General features: G+C 55.3%; 1 protein-coding gene across 6 annotated transcripts in view; it reads right to left on the bottom strand.

Moving 5' to 3' along the window:
- Positions 1–8,185, bottom strand: part of Miga2 (mitoguardin 2) — a 17,881-nt gene extending 9,696 nt beyond the window's left edge. The window contains exons 1-7 of one of the 6 annotated variants that reach the window (XM_023700517.1): positions 8,100–8,159; positions 7,284–7,431; positions 5,583–5,821; positions 4,704–4,914; positions 2,723–2,835; positions 2,237–2,354; positions 1,933–2,069 (exon numbers count right to left, since the gene is read on the bottom strand). In XM_023700517.1, the coding sequence (XP_023556285.1) occupies positions 1,933–2,069; positions 2,237–2,354; positions 2,723–2,835; positions 4,704–4,914; positions 5,583–5,678 (675 nt within the window). In that variant the 5' untranslated portion in view covers positions 5,679–5,821; positions 7,284–7,431; positions 8,100–8,159. Of the gene's footprint in view, positions 1–1,932; positions 2,070–2,236; positions 2,355–2,722; positions 2,836–4,703; positions 4,915–5,582; positions 5,822–7,283; positions 7,432–7,963; positions 8,068–8,099 lie in introns of those variants that run through there. The other 5 variants (XM_023700518.1, XM_023700520.1, XM_023700519.1 and 2 more) reach the window with 5 other exon arrangements.
- Between the last annotated feature and the right edge of the window lie 3,365 nt (positions 8,186–11,550).

Here is an 11,550-nt window from a genome sequence, read left to right on the forward strand (position 1 = left end):
GGTGCTGGGGGATTGAACTGCGGTCCCTGTGCTTTGCTAAGCTTGTTCTAAGTAGGTGCTTTAGACCACTGAGCCATCTCACCAGCCCCTTCCATCCTTGTTTTATTTTTTATTTTTTTTTAACATTTATTTATTGTGTGTGTGTGTGTGTGTGTGTGTGTGTGTGGCCAGCTCAGCCCACCAGGGGGCACGGCTGGCTGGCATGTGGCGCTGGAGGATCGAACCGCGGTCCCTGTGCTTTGCCAAGCTTGTTCCAAGTAGGTGCTTTAGACCACTGAGCCATCTCTCCAGCCTCTCCATCCTTGTTTTAAAAAACTTTTTTTTTCTGTGTTTAGGACAGGGTCTACAGGGTCTATAGGGTCTCACTACGTAGATCAGACTTGCAGTGATTCTCCTGTTTTTAGCCTCCCAAGCGCTGGGATTATAGGTGCACACCACCATGGCCCGTCTCAATTGCTGTCGGAGCAGCACCCCGGGGGCAGGGCTGGCACGGCATACCAGGGATCAAACCTCGGCCGCTGCACCCTGCCTAAGCAGGTGCTTTAGTCCACTCAGCTATCAGGCTGGCCTAGAAAACTTTTATATTGACACAGGGTCTTGCTATATTGCCAAATTGCCCAGGCTGGACTGGAACCTCCAAGCCTCCTGCCCAGTCGACCGGAGGGCTGGGGTTACAGTGCACCACCTGGCTCCCATTCATCCTCCCCAGAAACTGCTGAACCGCTTTCCTCAGCGGTCACGTCAGCTCACGCGCCCACGCAGCGAGTGAGGGCTGCGGCTTTCCGAGGGGCTGTCCTGGTGGGGATACGGAAGCGTGCTTTCTTGTTTGTTTGTTCTTTTTGGCTCTGGGGATGGAACCCAGGGCTCTCACCTGCTGGGCAAGCGCTCTGCCCTTGAGCACAGCCAGCCCTTGAGCACAAACTTTCAAGCATAAAAGCTTTTTGAAATTGCCTGGGAGGTCACAAAAGATTACTCCAGGTGGGGCTGGGGAAATGACTCAGTGGAATAAACACTTCCCTGGCAAGCACAAGGGCCTGAGTTCAATCCCCGGTTCTGGGGAAAAAAAAAAAAAAAAAAAAGATTACTCCAGGTGGTTGAGGAAAACCAAAGCAACCCAGGGTCACCGCAAGATCGCCACCTGTATGAGCCCTTGCCAAAAGCACATGCTCAAAATTATAAAAAATTAAGCTGAGGAGCCAGCCATAGTGGTGCACAATTATAATCCCATCACTCAGGAGGCTGAAGCAGGAGGATCACTAAGTTCAAGGCCAGCCTGGGCTACAGAGTGAGATCAAGGTCATGCTAGATTATATAGTAAGACTATCTCAAAAAAAAAAAAAAAAAAAAAAGACAGTTTACTTTTAGTCTTTTATGTTTATTTTGGTTTTTTGAACTGAAATAATGCTCACTCTAGGAAACTTGGACAGCATCCAGAAAAAAGTATATGAAGTAAAAAAACTAAAGGCTACACCCTCAGTCTCTGTGAGTGGAGGCGCGCTGCCAGCCTGCTCTGCCAGCACCAGCGCCCTGCTCCTTCCTGCACAGGGCTGCAGGGGCTGCTCGTCGCCATGGATCCACGGCTGAGCCATCCTGAAGTCCAGGTGCCGTGCTATTTTATGAGGCGTGCACCACCCATATGAATGGGGACCTGCAGTCCAGGAAGGAAGCAGCCTGCTAGCAGAAGGCAGAGCCAGGTGTGGGGCACATGCCTGTCATCCCAGTACTCTGGAGGCTGAGGCAGGAGGATCACCTCGATTTCAAGGCCAGCCTGAGTACACAGTGAGTCCAAGGCCAGCCTGAACCACATAGGGAGATCCTGTCTCAAAAAGACCAAAAAAGATAAAGCAATGAAGGTGGACAAGGAGCCTGTCCCTCTCCTGCTTGCTAACCTCCCACAGCGCTGGGAGCCTGGAGAGTACAGTGAAGCCCCACCTCTGACAGGGCCTCAGAGGCCGTCTCCGGGTGCCGCAGGCTGTCTGCAGGCGTGGGGGTGCTGCCGTTGTCCCCGCGCTGGCCCACACTCAGCGCCTGCTCCCACTTCTGCAGCGCCTCCTCGAACAGCTCCATGCCTGGGCACAGGAGGGGAGAAGGACAGTCCGGCCCCGCCGCCCTGCCAAGTGGGCACAGCAAGGCACGCAGCCGGGTTCGGCCAGGGCCATCCATTTGCAGAGCTGTTCCCATCAGTCCCGGAAAGCGCTGGCTGAGCTGGGCTGGGGCGGGGCAGTGCCCACCGCACCTTGCACGTAGAGGCTCTCAGCACTGCCGTCAGTGGCGGGCATGGACTCCTCCATCCCTCGGGTTTCCCATGGTCCAGAGCATGCAGCCGTGGGGCTGGATGAGTTCACTGCCATCATCTGGGGACCACGGGCAAGGACAAGGATGAGGCACCACAGCCTCTGTGCCAGACCACGTGCCACAGCCACACGCCTCCCTGAGGTCTGGATCCACCGACCCAGGAGGAGACACATGGAGGCTGCCCGCCCTTGCTGGGGTAGCAGCTTCCAGGGCCACCTGTCCCAGGCCTGTCCTGACTAGCGTCCCAGCCCTTGCTCTGCTGGTCAGACCAGGGTGACAGAGAGTACCCACAGGTACCAGGCCTGTCACTCACGCACCTGGCCGCCGGCCTTGGCAAGGGGACAAATCCCTTTTTGGTCATCCCACGAGCCCACCTACCCTATTCATGCCACCTACGGCGCCCCCAGCCTCCCCACACACAGCTCACCGAGGCCAGGCTGTGGGAGGAGCCTGAGCGCTTGCTGGGCTCAATGGAAGAGATGCCGCTGAGGGTGTCATTGCTCTTGCTGCTGGGGCTCTGCACCCTCCGGCTGGAGTAGCCTGTGGAAGGACCGCAGTCACCCAGCTGCCCCTGCTTACCTGGGAACGTGGGCTGTCCTCCGAGTCCATGTGAGCATGGCCCCTCCCGCTGTCCCACCCACTGCCATCGCTATCACCCAGGACAGGGCCAGGGCAGAGGAGGGGCCCAGACCTGCTGGGAGGCACTGAGAAGCAGGTGCAGCCACCTCCCCACCTCCTCACTTAGTTTTCCTGTGTTGCTGATTGGTTGTGGGCTCCTTTTTCCAATGGGGATTAGGACAACTTTTATTTATGTATTTTTTTTTTTTTTTTTGATGCAGGTCTTGCTACGCAGTTCGGACTCATAGTGATCCTCCTGTCTCAGCCTCCACAGCACTGGGATTACAGGCATGTGTTATGATGCCTTGTTTGAGGGCCAGCATACCATTCGGTGCCAGGGATTGAACTTGGGATGTTGTACTTGCCAGGCAGGCACTTATGCTGCTGAGCTATCTCTCCAGCCAAGACAACTTTTAAAATTATACAACTGGAAAGCTGAAGCAGGAAGTATGTAAGTTTGAGCCTGGACTAAGCAATTTAGAAACTTTGAGAGAGCCTGTCTAAAGTAAAAAATACACCTGTAATCCCAGCACTCGGGAGGCTGAGGCAGGAGGACTGCCTTGAGTTCGAGCCCAACTTGGACTGCATAATGAGAGACCCTGACTCAAAAGACCAAGAAGAGTTTTCTTAAGTGAGAAAAGTGGGGGCTGGGGTGTGGCTCAGGGACAGCCGGGCTTGGCATCACAAGGCCCTGGTAAAGGAGAAGCGGACAGGAGAGGTGAAATAAGAGAGCACAGCGGCACGGTGCATGCGGGCACAAGGCCAGGGTGAGCACGGTGTGAGGCTGCTGGGGACTACCGCTAGCTGGCGAGGTCACCTGCGGGAACATGTCTCAGGACCTAAAGCTTCTTTTTACAACTATGAAGCTAAAGCTCCCTTTTCTAATGACAGCTCGGAAATAAAGTTCATTTTCCTAAGGGACTGGCTTCTCTTTTGTTTCACTTTTTGTCTTTGGTTTTTTGAGACAAGGTCTCGCAGTGCAGCATAGGCTGGCCTCGAACTCCAGCCTGGAACTTACAACCCCCTGCCTCAGCCTCCTGAGTGCCGAGACAAGAGGTATGCGCCACCGCGTCCAGCTGAGACCTGCTTCTTAAAACAGGTTTCTCCTGAGACGAGCATCTAGGAGAACTCCCTGCCCGGAAGGCAATCAGGAGGATGCACGGGGGTGGCACAAGCAGCGGCACAGGAGAAAGGGGACAGTAAAAGGCTTCTAAAACCACAGCACCAACCATCAGGCAGGCTTGCACTGCCCGGGCTGGGAGCAGAGGCAGAGTGATGACAAAGTGACAGCAGGAGACTGGGGGACACAACAGTGACTTCACTGTGTGACTCAGTGTGTCACATATGTGACTCTGGCCCAGAAATGAGCCAGACAGCAATGCACACCTCATCCCAGCACTTTAGGAGGCTGAGCCAGGAGGACTGCAAACGCAAGTCCAGCCTGGCCAACTCAGCGAGACCCTGTCTCAAACAAAAACAAAAACACACCCGGCTAGGGATGGAGCTCAGTGCGAAGACCCTGGGTTCCAACCCCAGGACTAGAAAAAAAGAGAAAACCTTACCCTGGGAGTTGGTCTGCAGCCCCTCTGCACCTCACACTCTCCGAGAGCCTTGATCTGGGCCCCTGCAGAAGCAGTGCCACCGACCATGCATGCGACCCTGCCACCCGCCCCCAGTGACAAGGGTTCGCCTGTTGCGCCGCCTCACACTGAGGGGAGCTGTGGGACGCAAGTTACCAGCTCGAGACCCCACAGCCCAAGACCCCACAGACCCTAGTGGCCCTGCCCTACCTTTCTTCACCGATGGCACTTTCCGGGCAAGGACGAAGGGCAGGGGCACCGTGCCCAGCTGCTCACCTCCCACCTCAGGCCCTGCCTGCTTCCTTCTCCGCCGGCGCCTCTTCAGCTGGTGGGCAGCCAGGGCCAGGGCTACAGTGCCCAGGGCCGTGGCAAAGAGGACTTTCCGCAGGCCTGGTGTCAGGCGTAGCTGCGAGAACGCAGACTGCAGGGGAGAGGTGGCCGGGTTATGCCGCCCCTGGGATAGCTGTCCCAGGAGCACTGACTGCAGACAGAGGAGGCAGCCCACCCCCAGACCAGACCTGTGCTTGCCCTCCACAAGGCGGGCAGCACACAGATATGATGACAGCGCCATGCAGGGAGAGGCGGTTTGGGGCCAGCAGGCACGCTGATGTGCAGGCTCCTCACCAGGACCTGGCCTGGGTGTCTGCTGAAGCTGTCACTTTTTAGATAAAGAAACTGAGATGAAGACACACGCTCATGGAGTCAGAAATACAGAACTCAAATCCAGTGACATCCACTCAGCCAGGCCACTCCATCTGACACCCCCTACCACCCCACTTGGGAGTGTGGGGTGGAAGCTTCGCCCACAAGAGAGGTGTAGGAAGCTGGGGGCCTGGTGAGCTCCAAGATGAGGCTGTCAGGGACAGTGACACTGATTCCTCCTCTAGATACAGAAGCTGGAGTTAGGACTTTATAGAACCTTGGGACCTAACCCAGGGCTCCTTCCTCTGTGCAGAGAAGACACCAGATGCTTGGGACGGTAGGGACGGGGCCCCGCTCTCTAGAGTGCAGGGGACCCCAGGCTGAGCAGCTCAGGGCTTCAAGTGGCAGAGAGGGAAGGACAGGACGTCAACCCAGCCCAGTCCTCACCTGCCCGAAGGTGGTGTACAGGAACACGGGAATCTCTGCCACCGTCATGGCCAGAGCCTGGATCATAGACATGCCCTCCGTGCGCCGGAATGCCATGGCAGGTCGGGTGCCCGGGCCGCAGCCTGCAGGGCCAGGGCCTTCCACACAGGGTGTCTTCAGCTGGTGGCTGTCTGAGTGCTGGGCAATGTCCACACACCAGCAGGACAGGGACACACATGCCAGACGGTCCCTCCACAGGGCTGAGGGGCAGACACCAAGGCAGACATGAGAAAGTACACACATGGGTCAAAATGCTCAGTTATGATCCCCATGCCCACCGATCCTGAAACATATGTAAACACAAACACACATCAACTTGAAAGCAAATGAGTACCCATGGGCACAAACAGATGCACACAGAGTACTCACGGGGCTGGGACACAGCAAAGGCAGCACCGGACACTGGCCTGGAGTGAGGCCCAGCCCCAAGCACCTGCAAGCAGGTGGCCACAAGATGTCCACAGACCAGGTGCCCACCTTGAGCCTCAAGACAGGAAGACAGCAGCCCTACCACGCTGACCTGAGAGCCAGGGCCTGGGCTACACAAGCGCCACCTTCTAAGGCAGGGTATTCTGCCCCGTTCTCAGCCTCTTTGAACCCACAGGCCAGGTGCGAAGCAAAATTTGCAAGCTCCCAACTAGAAATCACAACATCTTTTTCTCTTCCCACGAGGCCAAGCGCAGTTCACTTCCTATGGACCACACCAGAGAACATCATCCGGGCTCAGGCTGCACAGGGAAGCCACGGCTCGGACACTGTGTGTTTCTACTGAGTTCTTTCACCAAGTCATCACAACTCTGTGCCGCAGGTGCCCTCCCACCCTGCCCACCTCCCCCACTTCCAATGAGGAAACTGAGTCTCATGACAGCTAAGTTCAGTCCAAAGTCACACAGCTGCTACGAGATGCAGCCCCGGTGGATCAAAGTCTCTTGGACTCTAGGACTCTGCTCAATGCAAACGCGCCAGCTATATTTGACATGCGGCAGAAGTGCAATCCCAGAAGGACCACAGGGCACAAGGGCTGTTGTTCCAGGACCTTCTGAGAAACCCCCAGGGCACTCTGCTGCCCCATCCCAAAGCTGGGCTTCCTCACAGAGCCTGGACCCCATATGCTGCAGGGTGCTTCCAAAAACCACCCCCAGGCCAAAGATATCCTCAAGGTCTCCAGGGACCGCAAGATGAAGGAACACAGGCCAGGGAGACCCTGTCTCCTGGGAAGACGGCCAAGCCACTGGCCAGCAGCTTATCCCGAAGTGGGAAGGGCAGCAGGCCGATCAGTCCGGTGCTAGCCAAGATGTGAGGCAGGGTAACATGGTAGGGCAAACCCTGCCACGATGACAGCCTGCCAGGTGGCTGCGAGTATTGGGCTGTGACCCTGTGATCTCACGGCCCCTCCTCCACCACCCTGATAGGCAGCGGACAAGACCATCAGAGGCCAACTGCTGCTCTTCCCCAGGCCAGGGCCACAACAGGCTTTCCTGAGGGCTTTGATCTCAGTCACTGACAGAACCCTTAAGGACAGAGAAACTGAGGCTCAGGAGGAAAGCAACCTCACCAAGGTGGCTCAAGTACCCCAGGCTTAGGGGGCTGAGGATCTCAAGGTTGCAGGGGTGCTTCCCAGCTACTGCCCATAACAACAGCCACGCATCATGAGTGCCACACCTGAAGGGCTTCAGAGGTTGGTATAATCACACAGATGAGGTGACACAAGCTCTCTGGGAGTCCAAGGGATAGGCAGGTGCTGACAGGGCTGAATCCAGGTACTCTCTGCTGGGAAGGAAACTGTGCCGGCCCTCACAGGCCCACTTCGCTGCAAGAATGGAAAGGGTCCAATTCCTGCCCACCTATGCCCTGGCACTACCCAGGGCACGAAATAGGCAGCCTCTTTCCCTGCATGAAAATCCCACGGCTGTGCACGCACCAGGAGGACACTTCCGATGCCCTACAGAGCCTGGGCCCCTGGACGGCTGACTCCCGGCCTTGGATGGGCAGCTCCTTACGCCACCTCCGGGCCCTTTCCTGTGCCAGCCTGGGCGCCGCCCTCCACCGTCCGGACCTGAACGGCCCAATGCCTCGGGTCTGAGGTCCCGCAGCACCGCCACCTGCGACGTGCCCGCGGGGGACTCCGCGGCCATCCCCGCGCAGCGTCCCGTTCCTCTCGGCACCCCCGGCCCTCCGCAACCTCCCAATCGCCAGGACTTGCTCACACACCCAGGGCACCGTGCGCGGCCCGGTTCGGCCCCGTCCTCTCGGGCCCCGGCCCCCGGCGTACCCTTCAGGGTGGCCCCGGTGCCCTGCTTGCACTGCCCGGCCAAGGTGCCCGCTGCTTCTAGCTAGGGTACCTTCCCCGATCGCCTGAGCCCCGACATCTGCGCTCGCCTCGTGCTCTGTACAGGCTCCGACCCCGTTCGCCGTGGGCCTCAATCCCAGGCCCAGCCGCACAGCCCGGTGGGCTCAGTCGGGCCGCCACTCACTCACCCGCGAGCCCATAGCTGCGGAAGGGCAGCGTCTCCTTCCCCGGCAGCAGCGCAACCAAACCCACGCCGCTGGAGGGCGTGGCATCATGCCGGCCCAATCCAGCTCTGGCCAATGAGCGTCTGCAAACTATTTCGCGGCTGTTGGGGCTCTTGGCCAATGGGGTGAGTCACATGACACTTCTGGTCCCGCCTCTCCCGCCCCTGGCCCGCCCCCTAAGTGCGGTTGAGGTGCGAAAGTGGGTTTTTCTCTCCTACGATTGGTCATCAGGATTAGATTGACATTAGCTGCAGAATGGGGCGGAGCCACGCTAAAAGGACTAGGCAAAGCACTCAAACTTCCGACGACGAGCTTTCTGGACCTCTGATCCCTAATGTTTGTCTATTTTACCGCAGCTGCTTTCCACGTGGACGAGTCCATCCCATTCTTCAAGTGTCCATTTTCAAATATCAGCGCCTCTAAGCACTCCGGAGGCAGAGGCACGGGGATCACAGCAAGTTCAAGGCCAGCCAGAGCTACATAGGAGATTTTGTCTAAACATAACGACAGCAAAACAAAACAGTGCGTGTGAGTTACTGATTTTTTTTTTTTTTTAATCAATGAGAATGAATGAGTGAACTTTTTTTTGTGCTGGGATTCTGCCCTGGGCCACAAGCTTACTGATGCATGACCACTACAGGTGTTGGCTAAGGGAGCACTATGGTTGGTCAGCTGCAGACAGTGGCAGTGTCAATCATCAATACAGACAATTCTTTTGTTCATTTGTTTGTTTATTTATTTATTTATTTATTATTATTTTTTTTTTTTTTGGCGGAACCTGGGATTGAACTCAGATCCTTACGTTTGCCAGTCAAGCACTTATCCTACTGAGTCATCTCCCCAGCCCCTTATTTTGTATTTTAGGGAAGGGTCTACAGGATGTTCGAAGTTTCATTACTAGATCGGACAGGTAGTGATCCGCCTGTTTACAGCCTCCCAAGAGCTGGGATTACAGGAGCGTGCCACCACGCCCAGTCTCAATTGCATCTCAGCGTGCCCCGGGGGTGGGGCCAGCACGGCAGGCCCGGGGATCGAACCTGTGCCAGCTTGCAGGTGCTTTAATCCGTTGAGCTATTTGGCCAGCCCTACAATTCTTTTAATGTACATGTGAATTTGCTCTCGTCTGTGTTTCCAGTACAGTCTGGAATATAGCTCAGCACCTGCCTGGCAAGCTCAAAGACCCGAGTTCTATCCCCAGTACACACACACACACACACACACACACACACACACACGACTAATTTCCATGTTTTCATGACATTCCTTGCGGGAAGTTGGTGCATATACAAAACACATCTCAACTGTTTTTCTGTCTCGTTTCCCTCCCCCAAATACAGACAATTAGAAACCCATGGTTTTGAGATTGGGTGTGGTGACACACGCCTGTAATCCCAGCACATGGGAGGCTGAAAACATGAGGATCACTAGGAGTCCGATCTGTGTAGTGAGACCCTGTAGACCCTGTACTAAATACACTAAAAAAAGAAAGAAAGACGTGGTCCTTCCCATGCCCATCTAACACAGCCCATAAACACAGCCTCTGTATGCTTCTCAACAGTTTGGCATCTGGAACCCTTCTCCAGATCATCTCAGAGGAGAAGCAGCAGCGGCACAGAGAGGTCAAGTCCTTTTTTCAAGGCCACACGATCAGGACATCACTGATGTGGGACTCAAACTTGAGTTCTGGGGTGCAAAAGCCTGGCCTAGGCTGGGCTGGGGGTGCAGCGTGGTGATAGAGCTTTTTGCCTGGCATGTGGCAGGCCCTGGGTTCCATACCCAGTACTGTAAAAGAGATAGGGAGAGAGAGGGAAAGAGGGAGCTCTAGACAGAGAGAGGAAGGGAGAGATTGCCATGGTAGCTACTCCTGGTTTTGCTTTTGTTTTTCTTTTTGAAAGAATCTGTAATTCAGGCTGGGCTTAAACTCACTGTGTAGTCTAGACTGGCCTCGAACTCAGAGGGTCTCCCTGCCTTTGCCTCCCAAGTGCTGGGACTACTGGCAGGAACTACCACAGCAGGCTGGTAGCTACTAACGTAATCCCAGTACTCGGAGGCTGAGGCAGGATAAATGCCATGAGCTGAAGACCAGCAAGGGTGACATAATGTATTTAAGGTCAGCCTGAACTACATAGAGAGACCTTGTGTCAAAATTTTTTTTGCTAAGGAGGTGCATTGGAAGTGTTCTCCTTACACACATTCACAAAGTGAATAGGTTGGGGGATGATTAACTAGCTCGATCTCATCATTCTACAATGTAAACACATGAAAACATTGCTTTGGCTGGGTGTGGCAGTACACACATGTGTCCTTCCATGATATGGGAGGCAGGGGCATGAGGATTACAAGTTTGAAGCCAGACTAGGCAATTTAGCAAGATCCAGTCTCAAAACCAGGTGTTGGGCCAGGGGAGATAGCTCAGAGGCATAAGCACCTACCTGGCAAACGCAAAGACCGGAGTTCGATATGTGCCAGCCACAGAACCCTGGGCGTGCTGTGTGACAGCACACGCCTGTAATGCCAAGTACTCGGAAGGTTGAGACAGGAGGATCACTGTGAGTTCGAGACAAGCCTGGGAGCTACAAAAGCGGGCATGAGACCAGCCCAAACTGCATAGGAGACCCTGTCTCCAAAAAAAGAAACAAAAAACGTTGTATATATTTGGGCTGGGTGTGGTGGCACGCGGCTGTCATAGCAGCATTATCTTCTCTCAGAGAACAAAACAAAACAACAAAGCCTTAGACAGGTCCTTATGCTGGTGAGCTAGGTCCCCGGAAAGGGATACAAATTGACACTTTCTGTTTGTTTTGTCTGAGGCTGGTTTTGATTTTTTGGGGGGATGGGGGTCTGAGACAGTCTGGCCTATGCAGTTCAGGCTGGCCTCAAACTCATAGTGTACAACTATACAACTCTTTTTTCATACAACTCTTATTTGCCAAGTGAAAATAAAATTGCTGGAAAGCATTAGAAAAAACAAGCCAGGCATGGAGGTGCACACTTGTCGTCCTAGCTTTCTGGGAGGCAGAGGAAAAAGTTTGACTTCAGCCTGGGTAACTGAATGACTTAGGGAGACCCTGTCTAAAAACACAAAATAAAAAGGGCTGGGAGTGGAGCTCAGTGCAAAACCCTGGATTCAATCCCCACTTCCAGCAAAAAAAAGAGAAGTCTGGGATGTGCGTGTTGGTAGCTAGGGCTTGCTTGTTTCGCTCTCGAAGTATTAAGGCAGAGGAGGCAGAGGAAGCCAGTCGGGCTGTGGTGCCGGTAGAAGCCGGCAGGGGGCAGCCGAGAACGCTGCCGTCAGGCCCGCAGGCTCCGCCCACCCGAGGCTCCGCCCTCCCCGAGCAGGGACTAGGCGATCGCGGGCGGGCGGGCGGGGCTCGGGGCCGACGACGGCGGCGGCGGCAGCAGGTGGGCGGGGGCG

This window comes from Octodon degus, unplaced genomic scaffold, assembly GCF_000260255.1.
Source record: "Octodon degus isolate 3935 unplaced genomic scaffold, OctDeg1.0 scaffold00123, whole genome shotgun sequence".
In the NCBI taxonomy this organism is placed as follows: Eukaryota; Metazoa; Chordata; class Mammalia; order Rodentia; family Octodontidae; genus Octodon; species Octodon degus.